At 47.4% G+C, this 17,632-nt stretch overlaps 1 protein-coding gene across 1 annotated transcript; it reads left to right on the forward strand.

The window, feature by feature from the left end:
• Window positions 1-286: 286 nt before the first annotated feature.
• Window positions 287-16,970, forward strand: GM2A (GM2 ganglioside activator). The gene is made up of 4 exons (XM_003900392.5): window positions 287-479; window positions 7,222-7,374; window positions 14,417-14,599; window positions 14,982-16,970. The coding sequence occupies exons 1-4, from the start codon at window positions 399-401 to the stop codon at window positions 15,135-15,137; spliced, it is 573 nt and encodes a 190-aa protein (XP_003900441.1). The 5' UTR covers window positions 287-398; the 3' UTR covers window positions 15,138-16,970.
• The last annotated feature ends 662 nt before the right edge of the window (window positions 16,971-17,632 follow it).

Below are 17,632 nucleotides of genomic sequence, written 5' to 3' on the forward strand. Positions count from 1 at the left end.
CCCCGCCCCTCCCGTGCGCGCAGCTTCGCCCCGCCCTCGGGATCCCGTCCCAACCTTGTGCTAAGCTCCCTTCAGTTTCAGAAGCATTCATTCCTTTGCAGTCAGCTCCGCCCCTTTCTCCTCCAACTCCGCCTACGCCCCACAGAGGGAAGGCCTTAACACCTACGCTAGAGAGATAGACTCCAATGAAAAGAGCGAGGGGGCGGAGCCGGGAGGAATCGGTCCAACTCTCGGCCGGGAAATCTCTGGCCGGGGCGGGGCAGGGCGAACCTGCCAGTGACTGGACTCAGCTTTGCATAGCAATACACAGCTTTGCGTAACCAATACAGGAAGGCATTTAAAGGCGCCTCTGCCGCCACAGACCTTGCAGTTAACTCCGCCCTGACCCACGCTTCTCAATGCAGTCCCTGATGCAGGCTCCCGTCCTGGTCGCCCTGGGCTTGCTTTTCGCGGCCCCTGCGCAAGCCCACCTGAAAAAGGTGAGTGCACCCTCCTTTAAGAGGCTGTTTGCAGCCTCCTGGCCCAGCTACGGGTATGCGGGTCTGGCTGAGATATGGGGGTGGCCACTGCGTTATCTAGAGTTGGCTGTCTGCACTAGAGCCTTCCAAAGTAACTAATTATGGGATTCTGGTCTGTACAATGAGGGTGGCCTGTAAAGACTTGTTGTGCTCCAGGCCCTTTTTGGAGAGATTAATCTCACGTCTGCACTCTGCTGTCCTCTCTCCAAGCACCGGAGTGAAAATGCAGAGAGCCTTAAAACTAAGGCATTGCCCCCAGAGATTCAGTCCTGTTACCCTGCACCTTACTCCTGACTGCCACTCCTTATGTCCCCATGATAAGGCCTGTTGCCTCATCTCTTCCCCTGTTCGAATGCCCTGAGCTCTTCCTTAGACGTAGGAGGACTTGAGAGCTTCTCCAGGCCAGAGGATCCAGATTTGCCCATCTGGTGACAAATAACCAGGCCTGTGACCCCGCTGCCCTTGGTTGTGAGCCACTGAGACAACAGTCCCCCTACCCTCCAAGCTTCCTCCTTCACTTCTCATTCACACCGTGCTGCAGATCCCTGGGAAAGGGAAGTTCTGTAATCCCTTGACCTGAAAAAGCCTAGTTCCTGGCTTATTGCAACTAGCTTCATAGATTCAGTCTATGTTGTTGCAAATGACAAGATGTTTCCCCTTTTAAAGGCTGAATAGTATTCTGTTGTGCATATATGCCACATTTTCTTTATGCATTCAATTTGATGGATAATTTCTTTATCCATCAAGTGTCTGTTGATGGACACTTAGGTTATTTCCATATCTTAGCTATTGTGAGTAATGCTGCAGTGAATATGGGAGTGCAGATAGCCCTTTGAAATTTCAGTTCGTTTGGATACATACCCAGAAATTTCAGTTCCTTTGGGTATATGCCCAGAAGTGGGATAATGGTTCATATGGTAGTTTTGTTTTATTATCTCACTTATATGCGGATTCTAACCAAGTTGAACTTACAGAAGTTGAGAGTACAGATGGGGTCTCACTCTGTCACCCAGGCTAGAGTGCAGTGGGGTGATTATATCTCACTGCAGCCTTGAACTCCTGGGCTCAAACAGTCCTCCCACCTCAGCCTCCTGAGTAGCTGGGACTACAGGTGTGGGGCCACTGAGTTCTGCTAAGCAGTAGGCTTTGAGATTTATTGCACACCAGGGTGACTATAGTTAGTAATGTACTACATACAGAAGCTCCTTAACTTTCCATGGGGTTACGTTCTGATAAACCCATCGTAAGTTGAAAATACCATTAAGTTGAAAATGCATTTAATACAACTAACCTGAGCATCATAGCTTAGCCTAGCCTACCTTAAACATGCTCAGAACATTTACATTAGCCTACAGTTGGGCAACATCATCTAACACAAAGCCCGTTTCATAATAAAGTGTTGAATGTCTCATGTGATTTATTGAAGACTGTACTGAAAGTGAAAAACAGTATGGATACTTAAAGTACAGTTTCCGCTGAATATTTGTCACTTAGGCACGATTGTAAAGTGGAAAAATGGTATGTCAAACCATAGTAAGTCAGGAACTGTGTGCACTTCAAAACAACCAAGAGAATACATTTCACATTGCACCCCGTAAATGTATACAACTGTGGTTTGTCAATTAAAAAAAAAACACCCAAGACCAGGTGCAGTGGTGCACACCTGTAATCCCAGCATTTTGGGAGGCTGAGGTGGGCAGATTGCTTGAGCTCAGGAGTTCAAGACCAGCCTGGGCAACATGGCAAAGCCCCATCTCTGCAAAAAATACAAAAATTAGCTAGGCGTGGTGGTGTGCACCAGTAGTCCCAGCTACTCGGGAGACTAAGGTAAGAGGATCGCCTGAGCCTGGGAGGTCGTGGCCACAGCTGAGATTGCACCACTGCATTCCGGCCTGGGTGACAGAGTGAGACCCTATCTCACATAAAAACCCCACACACAAAAACCCAATTCCATTGCGTCTTGGCTGCTAGCCAAGACATCAAACATTTCTGGTAGCAAAGGGATAGGTCCACCCCTGATCCCCTCCCTCCTACCATCTTGGAAGTGTTTGAGAGTGAGGAACAGTGCTGTGTAGGGAAAAGTGTGTGGTACTGAAAGCAGGGAGGCTTGGCTTCTGATCCCTCCCCTGTCTCAATCCGTGGATTCTCTGAGTCTTGGTCTCCTCATCTGTACGATGGGTGTGATGGTGCCAACCTGAATCTCGTCAGTGAAGGGAAATGCATTCATTGATGGAAAAGTTCTAAAATCAGAAACAAATAAAGCCGTATAAATCTGTGGGCTTGGCCTCACTGTGCCCCCGAGGCAGAAAGTCTGTTTTGCTTGTTGAATGAAGGAATGTGGAACTTTTGACTTCATTTGCCTGGAGAATTTATACCTTGTTCCTGAATATTGGCTGGGAATGTTTCTCTTGGCTCCAGGGCTGGCCGCTATGAGGTGGAGTCTGGCTAGAGGCTGCTAGCTTACCCTACAAACTTGTTCTCATTTATGCTGTGGGTATGGATGCCATCTCAGACTAGGTCTTAGATTGGCAGTTTTGAAGAGGCTCTGAGACATTATAAAGGTCACTCAAAATCACACAGCACCTACATCTCAGGGCTCATGTGATTCAGAGGCCTGACCTTGAGTCCCTAGGCCAGATAAAGACTGGGGGAGCAGGGGGTGACAGTGAGTGAACATCAGGAAATCTGAATTTCAGTTCCTCTTCTAGCATAACTGATCTTGTGACTACGGGCTGTGATGAGTGTTAGATAACAGGGGAGGATATCTAGCCCCATGCTAGTCATATAGTAGATGCTTAATAGACTATAGTGCTATATAGTGGCTGTCATTTGTTGTACACATACTATGTGCTATGTATTGAGCTATGTGCTTTTTTCCTAAAAAAAAAAGATTTGGAATAATTTTAGGTTTATGGAAAAGTTGCAGCGGTGCGTGGTGGTTCACCTCTATAATCCAGCACTGTGGGAGACCGAGGCAGGCAAATCACTTGAGGCCAGGAGATCGAGACCACCCTCAACCTGGCCAACATGGTGAAACCTTGTCTCTACTAAAAATACAAAAATTAGCCAGGCATGGTGGCGTACACCTGTAGTCCCAGCTACTTGGGAGGCTGATGCAGGAGAATCACTTGAACCTGGGAGGCAGAGGTTGCAGTGAGCTGAGATTGTGGCTGCTGCTCTCTAGCCTGGGTAACAGAGTGAGACCCTGTCTCAAGAAAAAAAGAAAGAAAGAAAGAAAAGTTACAGAGATAATATAGAATTTCTATATAATCCTGACTCAGTTTCCCCTGTTAGCATCTTACATGTACATATCTCCAAAACTAAGAAACCAACGTTAGTACATTACTGTTAACTGAATTCTAGACTTTGTTTGGATTTCACCAGTTTTCCCATTAATGCCCTCTTTCTGAGCCAGGATCCAATCCAGGATACTGCATTGCCATTGTCATGACACATATCATTGTAGTCCCCACTCTTCTCTAGCCTATGACAGCTTCTTAGTCTTTCCTTGTTTAGCATGAGCCTGACAGTCTTGAGGAGTTGTGCCCTGTGCTTTCTGTATACAAACATCTTGCCCTCACAATAGTCCCGTGAGAAGATACCATTATGTCCACGTAATAAATGAGGAAATTTTGAACCTCTAAGGGGTTAACTTAGCCATGGTCTCAGCTAGTGAGACTGGCTGAGCTGGGTTTTAACTCATACCTGTAGTACCCATATCTCTTCCTCCAGAGCTGTGCCTTTCCCCTCCGTCTTGTGCCACCCCTTCCCACTTGTTGGCCTAGGCTGGGATGACAGATATCTGGTGACCAGCCTGGCCTTGGTGGGCACTGCTAATCCATGACACCTCCCTTTCCCTATGAGCCTGGACTCAGCAGCGGAATTTGTCACTACAGAGACAGCTAGCCGGGCACTACCCTTAGGAAGCCATCTTGTTACGTCTCCCCCAGGACCTGGGGAAAGGAGAGCTTAGGAGAGGGGAAGGGATTCTTCTCCAATAGGTACTCTGGACTCTGGATACCCTACCCCCACCCCCAGCCCGGAATCAATCCTCTGTGTGGATCAGGCTGCCTTAGAATCTGTGAAGCAGCCCCACCCAGAAAACTAGTCCTGCTCCCATGTTGCCCTCCAGCCTGACTCTTAATTCCAGGCATTCTTTCCCTTGACCACTTTCAGTCTGTTCACAACCACAAATCACAGTGTAGCACTGGCCTTCAGTGGGGTTCCACGCACCTATAGTAAAAGCAACCTCCCGATTATGGCTTGTGGGGTCCTGCATTAAATGACCCTGCCACCCCTCCAACCTCATCTGGGTCCCTCATCCACTACATTTAGCCCATGGCCTTCTCCCAGTGCCTAGAGCAGTCAAGCTTCTTTGTGCCTCGGGGCCTTTGCCTGAGTTCCCTCGGCCTGGCCTGCACTTACATGTCTGACTCCTCATCCCCCAAGTGTCCAGCTTAAGTATCACTTCCCCACCACCCTATCTAAGTGAGTCCTTTGTTGCTGTCAGCATTACCTTCTGCTCTTTTCCTTTGTGGCACTCACAAATCACAGTGGGTGATATTTATTTGCATTAGACGGTAAGCTCCTCAAGGCAGGGCAGGAACCAGGTGTGATTGTTTACCACTCTTGCCACAGTACTTAGCCCAGGGCCTATCATCATTGCTCCATAAATATTTGTGAAATGATTGTTGAAGGAAACATTTATTGGCAACTATCCTGTCCTGCCTTTCTTAGTCATGACATGACCTTTCATTCCAAGGGGTAGGAACCCATTCCTAAAAGCTCAGCTAAAGGGGAAGTTTATTACAGAGCTACAAGACATCTCGTGGAGCTGCCGGCAGGAAGTGGAGGCTAGGATGCTAATGGTTCCCATTTAGTGAGCCGGCTCGCATGCGTTGTGCCTGGCATTGGGTTATGAGCTTTACATACATACTCTAGCCCTTGCAACATCCTGGAGAGGAAGGTAGAAATGCCTCCAGTTAAAAGATGTGGAAATTTAGACTCCAAAGGTGAAATTGGCCTATAAAATCACATGGTAAGTGTGGCAGAGATATGATTTCCACCCCGGGCTGTTTGGCTAAAGTTGTCATTCACCCATGTCTCTCCAAAGCCGTGCCCTTCACTGCTACTCCATACTGCTTTTATAGATAGGGAAGTGGGACTTCATCTGTTCCGTTTTCCACAGGCCAACAGAGCCCGTAGCTCTTATCCCTTCATTAACTGCTGCTTGGTCATGGATCACAGATCTAGATGGTCTGGCCTCAACCCAAAACTTAGGATCCAGTGACAGCACAAAAACCCTGTATCCCCAGCCTTTCATGCCTTAATTCCAAAATTGGGCAGAGAGAATCTGTCAGCCTAGCTGGGGTTAAGTGATCCATCTTGATCCAGTCAGTGATGGCAGTATTGAAGGTGGGCATCAACTTGGGGGTGTGGGACTGGCAGGTTTTCTCTCTGAGACAGGGTGTGGATGGAGGGAATGCCAACAGTCTCTCATAGGTGGCCTCCAGGGGGCTGGGAGAGGTGCGAGTGGGTGGGCAGAGAGTCTTCACGGTGTGGGAGGTGTTCAAGATCATCAGACAGGCCGGGCGCGGTGGCTCACGCCTGTAATCCCAGCACTTTGGGAGGCCGAGGCGGGTGGATCATGAGGTCAGGAGTTCGAGACAGGCCTGGCTAACACGGTGAAACTCAGTCTCTTCTAAACAAAATACAAAAAATTAGTCGGGCATGGTGGTGGGCGCCTGTAGTCCCAGCTACTGGGAGGCTGAGGCAGGAGAATGGCGAGAACCTGGGAGGTGGAGCTTGCAGTGAGCTGAGATCATGCCACTGCACTCCAGCCTGGGTGACAGAGTGAGACTCTGTCTCAAAAAAAAAAAAAAAAAAATCAGACAGGGTCCTGTTGGAGTGCAGAGTGGTGGTCACATGCAGTCACATGCAGATGTAGTGGTGGTGGAATCAGGAGACCTGGGGGATGTGGAGGAGGAACAGGAGGAGCAGCTCAGCAGAGGGGTGGCGGGTGACCCTAGTGGGCGCATGACCTGAGAAGTGGGATGGGAAGAAGACACTGGTTAGGACTGGGGAAGTCCATTCACTGGGGATTATTCATCAGCAGGTGATCCACTGGGGATCTTTTCATGAGTGTCCTATTCCTTCCTGAGTTAATCACCTGCCCCTTGAGAGTGGGATTTCAGATGCCGTTAGATTTCCCATTGTGTTTTGTGTTTCCCATTGTTCCTGGCTCTGGGTTGGGCGTGGGGTGTGACATGAACAAGGTCCTGGGTGTGGGCTGCAGAGCTGAATCCTCCAGGAGCTTGCCCTCTGCTGGGATCCCAAGGCTGGCTGGAGAGGAGCGGGCAGCAGAGAGGAGGGAAGTCAGAGAAGGTGCCCACCAAAGGACGATTAGGTCAGTCTCTGGTTTTGAAGTTCCAGGTCTGTCATATCCTGCCTTATAATTTACAGTATACTTTTGGGAGATTATGTCTTTTAAGTCTTTTAGTTTAGTCCTGCCTATGAAATGAGTAGGACAAGTGTTATCCCAGGTTCATAGGTATGGAACCTCATAGAGGAGGCTCAGGGACGGGGGTGCCTCACCCAAGGTCACGCTGCCAGGAGCTCGTTTTTCCTGTGATCTGTGATAGTTTCTTTTCAATCTTTTTCTTCTCCTCCTTCCTTGCTGCCTGATTGTCCCTGGCCATCCCAGCTTGGTAGCTTCTCCTGGGATAACTGTGATGAAGGAAAGGACCCTGCGGTGATCAGAAGCCTGACTCTGGAGCCTGACCCCATCCTCATTCCTGGGAACGTGACTGTCAGTGTCGTGGGCAGCACCAGTGTTCCTCTGAGTTCTCCTCTGAAGGTGAGCCTGGGGGTGGGTAGGGAAGGGGAGGTGCCAGGTCTGGCCAGCAGGGGCACTGTGGCATGTATGCTTGGGGAACGGTGAAGAATTTCAGAATCCTGGATTCCCAGAGAATAGTACAGGACATGTAGATTCAGACACTCTTTCACAGGTTCATGGAATCTCAGGATCATGGGATTGAAGGGAATCTCTGATGTCAGCGCCAGCAACTTCCTGGTGAGGGCAGGAGTGATGGATACCTTGCGCCTGGCAGGAGTGTCCTGGCCTTCTCTGGGCCTGATGGCCAATGGCTCGTTATTGTCTGACAACTCTGGTTGGCCAATTCGGTTTTGTTGTTAATTATAAAATCGATATACCAATTAGCCAGTAATATAGAGTCACTTTAGAAAACAGAAGTCATCAAAAAATAAAATAAAATAGGCCAGGTGTGGTGGCTCACGCCTGTAATCCCAACACTTTGGGAGGCTGAGGTGGGTGGATCTTTGGAGGTCAGGAGTTTGAGATCAGCCTGGCCAACATGGTGAAACCCCATCTTTACTAAAAATATAAAAATTAGCTGGGTGTGGTGGCATGTGCCTGTAATCCCAACTACTCAGGAAGTTGAGGTAGGAGAATTGCTTGAACCCAAGAGGCAGAGGTTGCAGTAAGCCAAGATCGTACCACTGTACTCCAACTTGGGTGACAGAGTGAAATTCTGTCTCTAAATAAATAAATAAATATCACTTGAAATCTCACTACCTAGTGATAAGGGGTAAGCACTTTTAACATCTTACAGGATATTCTTTGCAACTTTCCCCCATACAATTACATATATAACATACATATTTATTTTTAATGGATGTGTATAATAGGCAGTGCTCATTGTAAATGTCCTCCAGTAATCTAAATCCTAGAGATAGTCAGTGTTTGCTCTTTAAATATCCAGTCAGAATTTTTATGTGTTTGTAAATATATATACACTTATACTCATGGGATTATATGAGATGTGCTATTATACTTGCTTTTTTTTTTTTTTGCATCATACTATATGTTCCATATCTGTTTCCAAGGATTAGGTAACTCTACTTAGTCAATTTTTTTTTACCCAATCATTATGTAATTATTTTAATTTATTGTAATTTTAGAACAATGTCTCACTCTGTTGCTCAGGCTGGAGTGCAGTAGTGTGATCATAGCTTACTGCAGCCTTGGGCTTAAGGGATCCTCCCACCTCAGCCTCCTGGGTAGCTGGGACCACAGGCGCATGTCACCATGCTTACCTAATTTTTTAATTTTTTATGGAGACAGAGCCTCCCTGTGTTGCCCAGGCTGGTCTCAAACTCCTGGGCTCAAGCAATCCTTCTGCCTCAGACTCTCAAAATGTTGGGATTATAGGCGTGAGCCACCTCGCTCAGTCCACCCAATCATTTTTAATGGCAGAAATATTCTGATGTGGATCTTTCATAATTTGTATAACAAGTCTATTGTTGAACATTTAGTTTGTTTCCAGGGTAAGTTTTGTTTCTTTGTTTGTTTGTTTTGAGACAGGGTCTTACTCTGTCGCCTAGGCTGGAGTATAGTAGTGCGATCTCAGCTCCCTGCAATCTCTGCTTCCTGGGTTCAAGCGATTCTCCTGCCTCAGCCTCCCAAAGTGCTAGGATTACAGGCACCTGCCATTGCATCCCACTAATTTTGTATTTTTAGTAGAGATGGGGTTTCACCATGTTGGCTAGGCTGGTCTTGAACTCCTGATCTCAGGCAATCTGCGTGCCTCGGCCTCCCAAAGTGCTAGGATTATAGGCTTGAGCCACTGTACCCGGCCAGAGTATTTTTTGTTTGTTTGTTTTTTGTTTTGCTATAATAACCACCTTTGTAGAAATTATTCTTATAGTACATCTTTTTATAATTTTCTGATTATCTAGATACACAGTTTTTAGGTCTTTTGATACATATTGCCAAAGTGCCTCCCAATGTTTGAACCAACTTGCATCATTCCTAGTGAGCGCAGATGTCTATTCATAAGTTTATTTGCCTTTTGTGTTTACTTTGGGAATAACCTGTTTGTTTCCATCCATTGACTATTTTAGGGGTGTATGTTTTTATATTTTCTTAGAAAACAATGAAGACTTTTCATATATCCATTGCAACACCATTTATTATGGTCCTTTCCTCTCTAGCTAAAATTGCTACCTTTATATGATGTTCCTCTATGCCCTTCAGTCTGTTCCTGATCCAGATCTATTCTGGTACCAGTTTTGTCTTAATTATTTAGAAGATTCCTGATTTGGAATCTGTGTTTCTGTCATTACCCTTAGACCTGTCTTAATCACAGCTCCTACCTTATGGGCTTTCCTTGAGCAATACCTGAGTTAGAAAATAATGTAGAGGCCGGGCGCGGTGGCTCAAGCCTGTAATCCCAGCACTTTGGGAGGCCAAGACGGGCGGATCACAAGGTCAGGAGATCGAGACCATCCTGGCTAACACGGCGAAACCCCGTCTCTACTAAAAACACAAAAAATTAGCCGGGCGAGGTGGCGGCGACTGTAGTCCCAGCTACTCGGGAGGCTGAGGCAGGAGAATGGCGGGAACCCGGGAGGCGGAGCTTGCAGTGAGCTGAGATCCAGCCACTGCACTCCAGCCTGGGCGACAGAGCGAGACTCTGTCTCAAAAAAAAAAAAAAAAGAAAAGAATGTAGAGAGTGCTTTGCACAGGGCCTGGCACCCAGGACGTGCTCAGTACATGTTAGATCTTGTGAACATTTCGATTAGTATCTGTCTTATCCTGCAGCCTCTTGACCCACACACAAGTCCCGGATATGTGGCAGCTTTCAGCTCCCCTGCACCTCCTACCAAGTCTTTTCCTAGCAGAGTCATTGTATTTCCATTACTGTTCCTCAAGCGATAGCGGGTCAAGCCCTGTACCCTTGGATCTGGGCCAAAGGATGGAATAATTCCCTATGTATGGACACTGGACTGTTTCTCTGCCAGGGTCACACACATTTATTTGTGTGCTCCCTCTACTGAATCTGGAGTGTGAGCTCTCCTGGTAGGCCATCCGCCATGCTCCCTCTGCTGCCATCACCATGCAACCACTAATGGCGTTTCCAGGGACGGGGCTATGCAACTGACTTGGAAACAAGCAGCTGGCAAACCCCCTCTTCTGCCCTCAGCCTGCTTTTCCTGGCTTCTTCACAAACCATTAAGATGGGTTTTACTCGCTACTCTTCTTTTCCATTGCTTCATTACCTGTTATAAATTTGGGCCTACATAATCTCCTCTGTCTTTACTGTCACTTGTGCTTAGTAAAAATTGGCCTCAGATCCCCTCTGCTCCTTCTCTTTCCCCAATTTATTTATTTATTTATTTATTTATTTAATTTTATTTTTTTGGAGATGGAGTTTCACTCTGTTGCCTAGACTGGAGTGTAGTGGTGCAATCTTGGCTCATTGCAGCCTCTACCTCCTGGGTTCAAGGGATTCTCCTGTGTCAGCCTCCAGAGTAACTGGGATTATAGGCGTGCACTACCACGCCTGGCTAGTTTTTGTATTTTTAGTAGAGATGGGGTTTTGTCACATTGGCCAGGCTGGTCTCAAACTCCTGACCTCAGGTGATCCGCCCGCCTTGGCCTCCCAAAGTGCTGGGATTACAGGAGTGAGCCACCACGCCCGGCCCCCAATATTTCTCTTCTATATATATATATATTTGGTTCAGTTCTTTTTTCAGATATGTGCATATCAACTATTAGATGAAAGCTCTTCTTCACTGGGGAGAAGAGACGATGAGGCACAAAGGGTCTCAGGAAAGGTTGCAACTTGCCCCAGGTCACAAAGCTAGTTGTTAGCATGGACAAAGCTGGTGTGTTTATCTTGGGGTTTGGTTCCTGAGCTTTTACTGGCAGGGAGGTAGACTTAGTGCTTGGTGTATTTGCAGGGGAGGGGAGAGGAGTGCTGCAGATTCAGTTCCAGAACTCTCCCCTTGCCCAGCAGACCCGCTTACGAGAGCTGCCCAGAACTAAGCTCTAGATGAGCCTGGAGCACTCTTGGGGTCCGTGGGGCTTCGACCCCTTGTTACACTGAGGCCCAGAGGAGAGTGACTGCCCAAACCCAAGAAAGCAGCTGCCATCCTCTCTTCCTCTGATCTTGCTGTAGTGAAATTTCTTTAATCAAAAGTCAATCCTGCGACCTGGGTGGATTTGACCCCAGCTGCAATTTTTAAAAGTTAGATATCCCAGATTCCATGGCCATGGGTAAGACTGGAGCCTGCTCAGGAGCTCCCTTTTCTCTTTTGACTTGCTCCATGGGATCCGGCATAGCCACTGCCCAGCCCTCCCTCAAGTTCCAGCCTGTGGGACCCTGGTTTTCCCATCCTTGAGAATTGAAAATTGTCACTGTATTTGTCTTATTCCAGCCTTTCAGGCCTGATAACTTGGCTCCCCTAGCACCCAAAGTCATATACATGCCTGGGCTTGTTACTCTGCCTCGCTTCCTTTTCTGAGTCATGGTAGCAAATAGATTGAGAATCAGAAATGAGCCATCATTTGTAATTTCCAAATGGTAGGCGTGGCTGCTGCCTTAGAACCCTCTGTTGACTTCAGTTCAGTACACTTCTTGTGTCGTGCTGGTCCTGTGCTGGGGGTAGAAGTAGAGATGAGGGAGGCACTACCCCTTCTGGTAGATGCAGCCCTACAGGTTCCAGCCTGGTGGGAGGAGCGCTGGCAGGACTTGTCCCCCTACTGGCCTCCTCTGCTGCGTGCTCTCGCTCAGGGCATAACTGGTTCAAACATTCTCATTATGGTATTGGCGACACAAGGAGAGAGTATTGGCTAAGGAAAAAGGCAGGGCAGAAGTCACGAAGGAGGAAGCTTTTGATTTCAGGCACTGTGCGAAGTGCTGGTATTTCCCTCTCAATGGGACCTGTGAGAGAGGTAGGCACTCTAAAATATCCCATTTTTGAAGATGAGGTGAGGCTGAGGTTCACGCCTGTAATCCCAGCACCTTGGGAGGCCGAGGCGGGTGGATCATTTGAAGTCAGGAGTTTGCGACCAGCCTGAACAACATGTTGAAACCCCATCTCTACTAAAAATACAAAAACATTAGCTAGGCATGGTAGCTCATGCCTGTAATCTCAGCTACTCAGGAGGCTAAGACAGGAGAATCACTTGAACCCAGGAAGCAGAGTTTGGAGTGAGCCAAAATCACACCACTATACGCCAGCCTGGGTGACAGAGTGAGACTCTGTCTCAAAAAAAAAAAAAAAAAAAAAGGTAAGGGGATGGCCACTGAGAGAGATTAAGCAACTCACCCAAGGGGACAATAAAACTAGGAAGTGGCAGAACTAGCATTCCAACCTAGGCCCTCTGACTTTTCCTAGGCAGCGGGGTGGAAGCAGGTTTGATGAGAGAGAGGAGGGCTGAGAGGGTGCTGTGTGGCCAGTGGTGGAGATAATGGGTATGTCTTAGCAGCAGATGAGGCCAATGAGAGGAGCAATTTGAATTTGTCCACTCAGAACACAGGATGTGCTGACTTCTTTGTTCTTTCTGGGCCTGGAGGAAGGCAGGAAGGCAGCTAGTATCTCGACATCTGGGGCATCTGGAAGACTTGAGTCTGTGGCCTGGGAACCAGCCTGAGCCCAGCAGCCTCTGAGGATATAAGTGCCCATCCAGGATTTATCTCTTAGAAACAGAACCCCAAATAAAGTGAGCCTAGAGGCTGGGATTCCTAGAATGTTAGAATGTCAGAGCTGAAAGGGATCCTAAAAATGTGATTTCCTGCCATAACGCCGATAAGGAATCAGATATTTGAGAAAGCTAATTTCCTAGTACTCTTTCCTTAGAATTTTACCTTGATACCTTTGGTGGGTGATGGACATGGTTCTAAAGGACAACTCACTTGGCACTAGAGGCAACTAATACATGGTGACTCTTCAGCACGTGCCCGGCACAACTGGGACATCCGCCATGAAATTCTGGCCACTTCCTCCTGGTCAGCTTCAACCTCCAAAACGGGAGCAAAGTCACGACAACATGGAGGTGTGAAGTGTGCTCTAGAGCTTCTCACCCAGCTCGACCCCAGGCACAAGAGTCTTTTGTAGCTTTCCCAGCTGAGTCAGGGAGCCCCCTACTCCTTGCGGTAGCTCCATCTGTTGTAACCTAGCTACAATTTTATACCAGTCCCAAGGTGATCTTTCTATACATTCCTGTTGTTCTTCATTCTGTCTTCTGTGGCTGTAGAGAGAAAATGTGACCCAGGAGCAGCCAGTTGGGTTCATTTTGGTAACCAGCTCATCAGTTGGTAGTAACTACCTGAAGTCCTATGCAGAAAAGGATTCTGGGGCCAAGACTGGGCTCAGAAGGAAAGCCCAGGAAACAATGCCACAGTTAACCAATTAGCAGTTAGATGACAAGTGCATTTCAATGCAAGTGTTAGAGTCAATCAATGGGTAGTGACCACCTAAATAATTCTAAGACTATGGACTGGTCATGATGGCTCACGCCTATAATCCCAGCACTTTGGGAGTCCTGTAATCCCAGCACTTTGGGAGGCCTGTAATCCCAGCACTTTGGGAGGTGAGGTGGAAGGATTGCTTGAGGCCAGGAGTTCCAGACCAGCCTGGGCAACAAAGTGAGACCCCATCTCTACAAAAAATACAGAGTGAGCTGGGTATGGTGGCATGTGCCTGCCTGTGTTTCCCAACTACATTGGAGGCTGAGGCAGGAGGATCAGCTGAGCCCAGGAGGTTGAGGCTGCAGTGAGTGCAGTGAGCCATGTTACAAAGAAAAAAAAAAGAATCCTAAGTCTATGTATAGTTCAGTATAGGGGGAAAATTCACATTTGATTATTAATGTCTACCATGGGCACAATAATACACTATACTCACACATGGGCCACAGTGTTGCCATTCCTGGAACAGACTGTCCCTAAGATCTCATCCAGTTAAAAATTCTTTGATTAAACTATATTGCTGCTTTTTTGAAGAGACAGAAGAGCTGGTATGTTTGCCCTGGAATTTATACTTATAACCTTTTTCAAACCTTTTTTTTTTTTTTTTTTTTTTTTTTTTACCAGGTGGAGTTAGTTCTGGAGAAGGAAGTGGCTGGCCTCTGGATCAAGATCCCATGCACAGACTACATTGGCAGCTGTACCTTTGAAGACTTCTGTGATGTACTTGACATGTTAATTCCTACTGGGGAGCCCTGCCCAGAGCCCCTGCGTACCTATGGGCTTCCTTGCCACTGTCCCTTCAAAGAAGTAAGTACTTAGGGAGGAGAGAGCGTTACCCCTGTGGCTAAAGAGATGGGGTTTGGAGAGAAGGGTCTTTGCATTCTCCTCCTGCAGATCTGCATGTCTCTGGATTTGTAAGCCAGTGTGACCTATCAGGAATCACTTATCTTTCGGGAGCCTCAGTTATCCATCTATGAAATGGGAGACTTGAACTTAGACGTGATCTTCAGGGCCCTTTTCCCATAATAATCCATGCTGTACAGTGCTATGGCAGTCTCTAATCTTGTGTGGTGGTTTCGAGAATGGGAAGAGGGGTGGTAGTTCATGGCTATAATCCTAGCAGTGGCTCTAGGAGAAAGACCCCATCAGTAGGCTCCCACTGACTGGCTGTCCACTGGCTTTCCCACAGGGAACCTACTCACTGCCCAAGAGCGAATTCGTTGTGCCTCACCTGGAGCTGCCCAGTTGGCTCACCACTGGGAACTACCGCATAGAGAGCATCCTGAGCAACCGTGGGAAGCGTCTGGGCTGCATCAAGATCGCTGCCTCTCTAAAGGGTGTATAACGTGGCATCTGCCACAGCAGAATGGAGCAGTGTGAGGAAGGTCCCTTTTCCTCTGTTTTGTGTTTGCCAAGGCCAAACTCCCCCTCTCTGCCCCCTTTAATCCTCTTTCTACAATGAGTCCGCTACGCTCACTGAAAATCATTTTGTGCCACTTACATTTTAGGCTGGGACAAGCAGCCCTGACCTAAGGGAGGATGAGTTGGGCAGTTCTTGATAGCCCGGGGCATCTGCAGGGCTGACCACGTTACTCATCCCGGTTAACATTCGCTCTTTCTCTCTAAAGAGCCTCGTTCATTTCCAAAGCAGTTAAGGAATGGGAACCAGAGTGTTTTAGGACCTAAAGAATCTTTATGACTTTCTCTCTCTCACTCTTTTTTTTTTTTGTCACTAAGTTAAAAGCAAAGTGAGAGTATTAACGTTTTTGTTCTCCTCCAACCCCCTGTTACAATGAAGGGGCGAAAGTATTTGCTCTTAGTCTATTCCTCCCTTAACTTCTGTGACTAATTTTAATTTCCTTTCTAGATTTGCCCAATTAATACTAGGGTGCAGTGTATCCTGGAGAGGTAGGGTCGGGGGGAGGAATCCCTTGGGGGAGATATTAGGGGTGCTCCGTTGTTTACAAACTCAGGTACCCGCAGGGCTTAGCAAGAGACTTAAATGAGTGACAAGAACCATGAGAAACAAGTTGCTTCCAGACTTGATTTCGACTTTTCCCTTTTTTTTTGGAGACAGAATCTCACTTTGTCACCAGGCTGGAGTGCAGTGGTGTAATCTTGGCTCACTGCAACCTCCGCCTCCTGGGTTCAAGCGATTCTCCTGCCTCAGCCTCCCAAGTAGCTTGGACTACAGGCGCCCACCATCACGCCTGGCTAATTTTTGTATTTTTAGTAGAGATGGGGTGTCACCGTGTTGGTCAGGATGGTCTCGATCTCTTGACCTCGTGGTCTGCTCACTTGGCCTTGGAAAGTGCTGAATTACAGGTGTGAGCCACTACACCCAGCTGATTTTTCCTTTTTGAGTAAAGATACTATTACAATGTAAATATTTCTTATACAGAAAGTCACAGCACATGTGCCCATTGATACAAGGCCTCTGAGGCCTGGTCTCCAGTTGGAAATATAATTAAGGGTGACAAGGACTGGAGTAAGTTGGAGAGTGCATAGCGAGTCTGTGAAGACAACTGCTACCTAGCTATGACCAGTCAGTGCCACGTAAGAATGGTGTGGGCCCAGTATTGCCAGATACTGGCAATATTCCAGCCTGGTGACAGAGTGAGACTCTTGTCTCAAAAAAAAAGTTTCATTGTTTACTCCTAGAGAAGCCAAAAATCCAGATTTGTATATGAAATCTTACCATTTTAAAAGATTGGCAGCTAATGATTTTTTTAAAAAGCTGTGCAATGTGATGTATCCCAAACGGACTGGCTCATGGGTGGCCACTTCACAACCTCTGATCTCAGACCGTGCATGCTTTGTCTTCTTAAGACAACTCCTGTGGCACCATTTCTCCCTCCACAGGGCCAAAGCCATAGAGTCCGGTCCCAAGGAGAAGGCACTTCCAGTGCTAGGAGAGGTATGGACAGCCTCTCACCTGTGAGCTGTGGCTGCCTCAGTCTCAGAGTCCTGTCGGGTGAATGAGGCAGATGGGAAAGAGTTAGCTTCACCAGCAGCTGCTTTTGGAGCAGGGGTCCAAGGAAGAGAGGGTGGCCTTGACATCAAACTGCCTGGATTTTTCTACCACCCTGTTACACCATAACAACTTCTGAACCACACACCAGCCCTGAGTTCTGGGCTCATCTGAAGCCTGGAATAGCAATAAATCTTTTTAACTTGCTGACAGTTTCTCCCTTGCTTTGGTTCCAGATTTCACTGATCACATTTCAAAAGTGTTTTTGGGGTGGGGCTCTTTTGGTTGGAAGGGTTTGTTGGAACGGTACAGGTGAGCCGAGGCGATTCCAGGGACGGACCCTTCTGCTTATGTCGCAGGAGCTTGCTTGTTGTCTCTGCTTCATCGCCATCCAGTTCCCTCGTTTGCTATTTTGCTTTCCATCACATCATGACTGCGGAGAGTGAAAATCACCTGGTGACCATTGAACAGGTCCCAGAGACAAAATCTTTTTATCTGAGGAATTTAAAAGGGAGCAAAGACCACCTGGTGACTATCAAACAGGCCACGCAGAGGCAAAACTCCTTATCTGGGGAAAATAAGAAGTAATTAGACTTTCCTATTATCTAAAGCAGGCATCTGGTTCCAGATTTCTTTTCCCCGAAAAAAACCTTACAAGTAACTAAAATTTCTGGCTGGGTGCCGTGGCTCATGCCTGTAATCCCAACACTTTGGGAGGCCGAGGCGGGTGGATCATGAGGTCAGGAGATCGAGACCATCCTGGCTAACACGGTGAAACCCCGTCTGTACTAAAAATACAAAAAAAAAAAAAAAAAAAAAAAAAAAAATTAGCTGGGCATGGTGGCGGGTGCCTGTAGTCCCAGCTACTC

Source organism: Papio anubis, chromosome 5, assembly GCF_008728515.1.
Source record: "Papio anubis isolate 15944 chromosome 5, Panubis1.0, whole genome shotgun sequence".
Taxonomy (NCBI): Eukaryota; Metazoa; Chordata; class Mammalia; order Primates; family Cercopithecidae; genus Papio; species Papio anubis.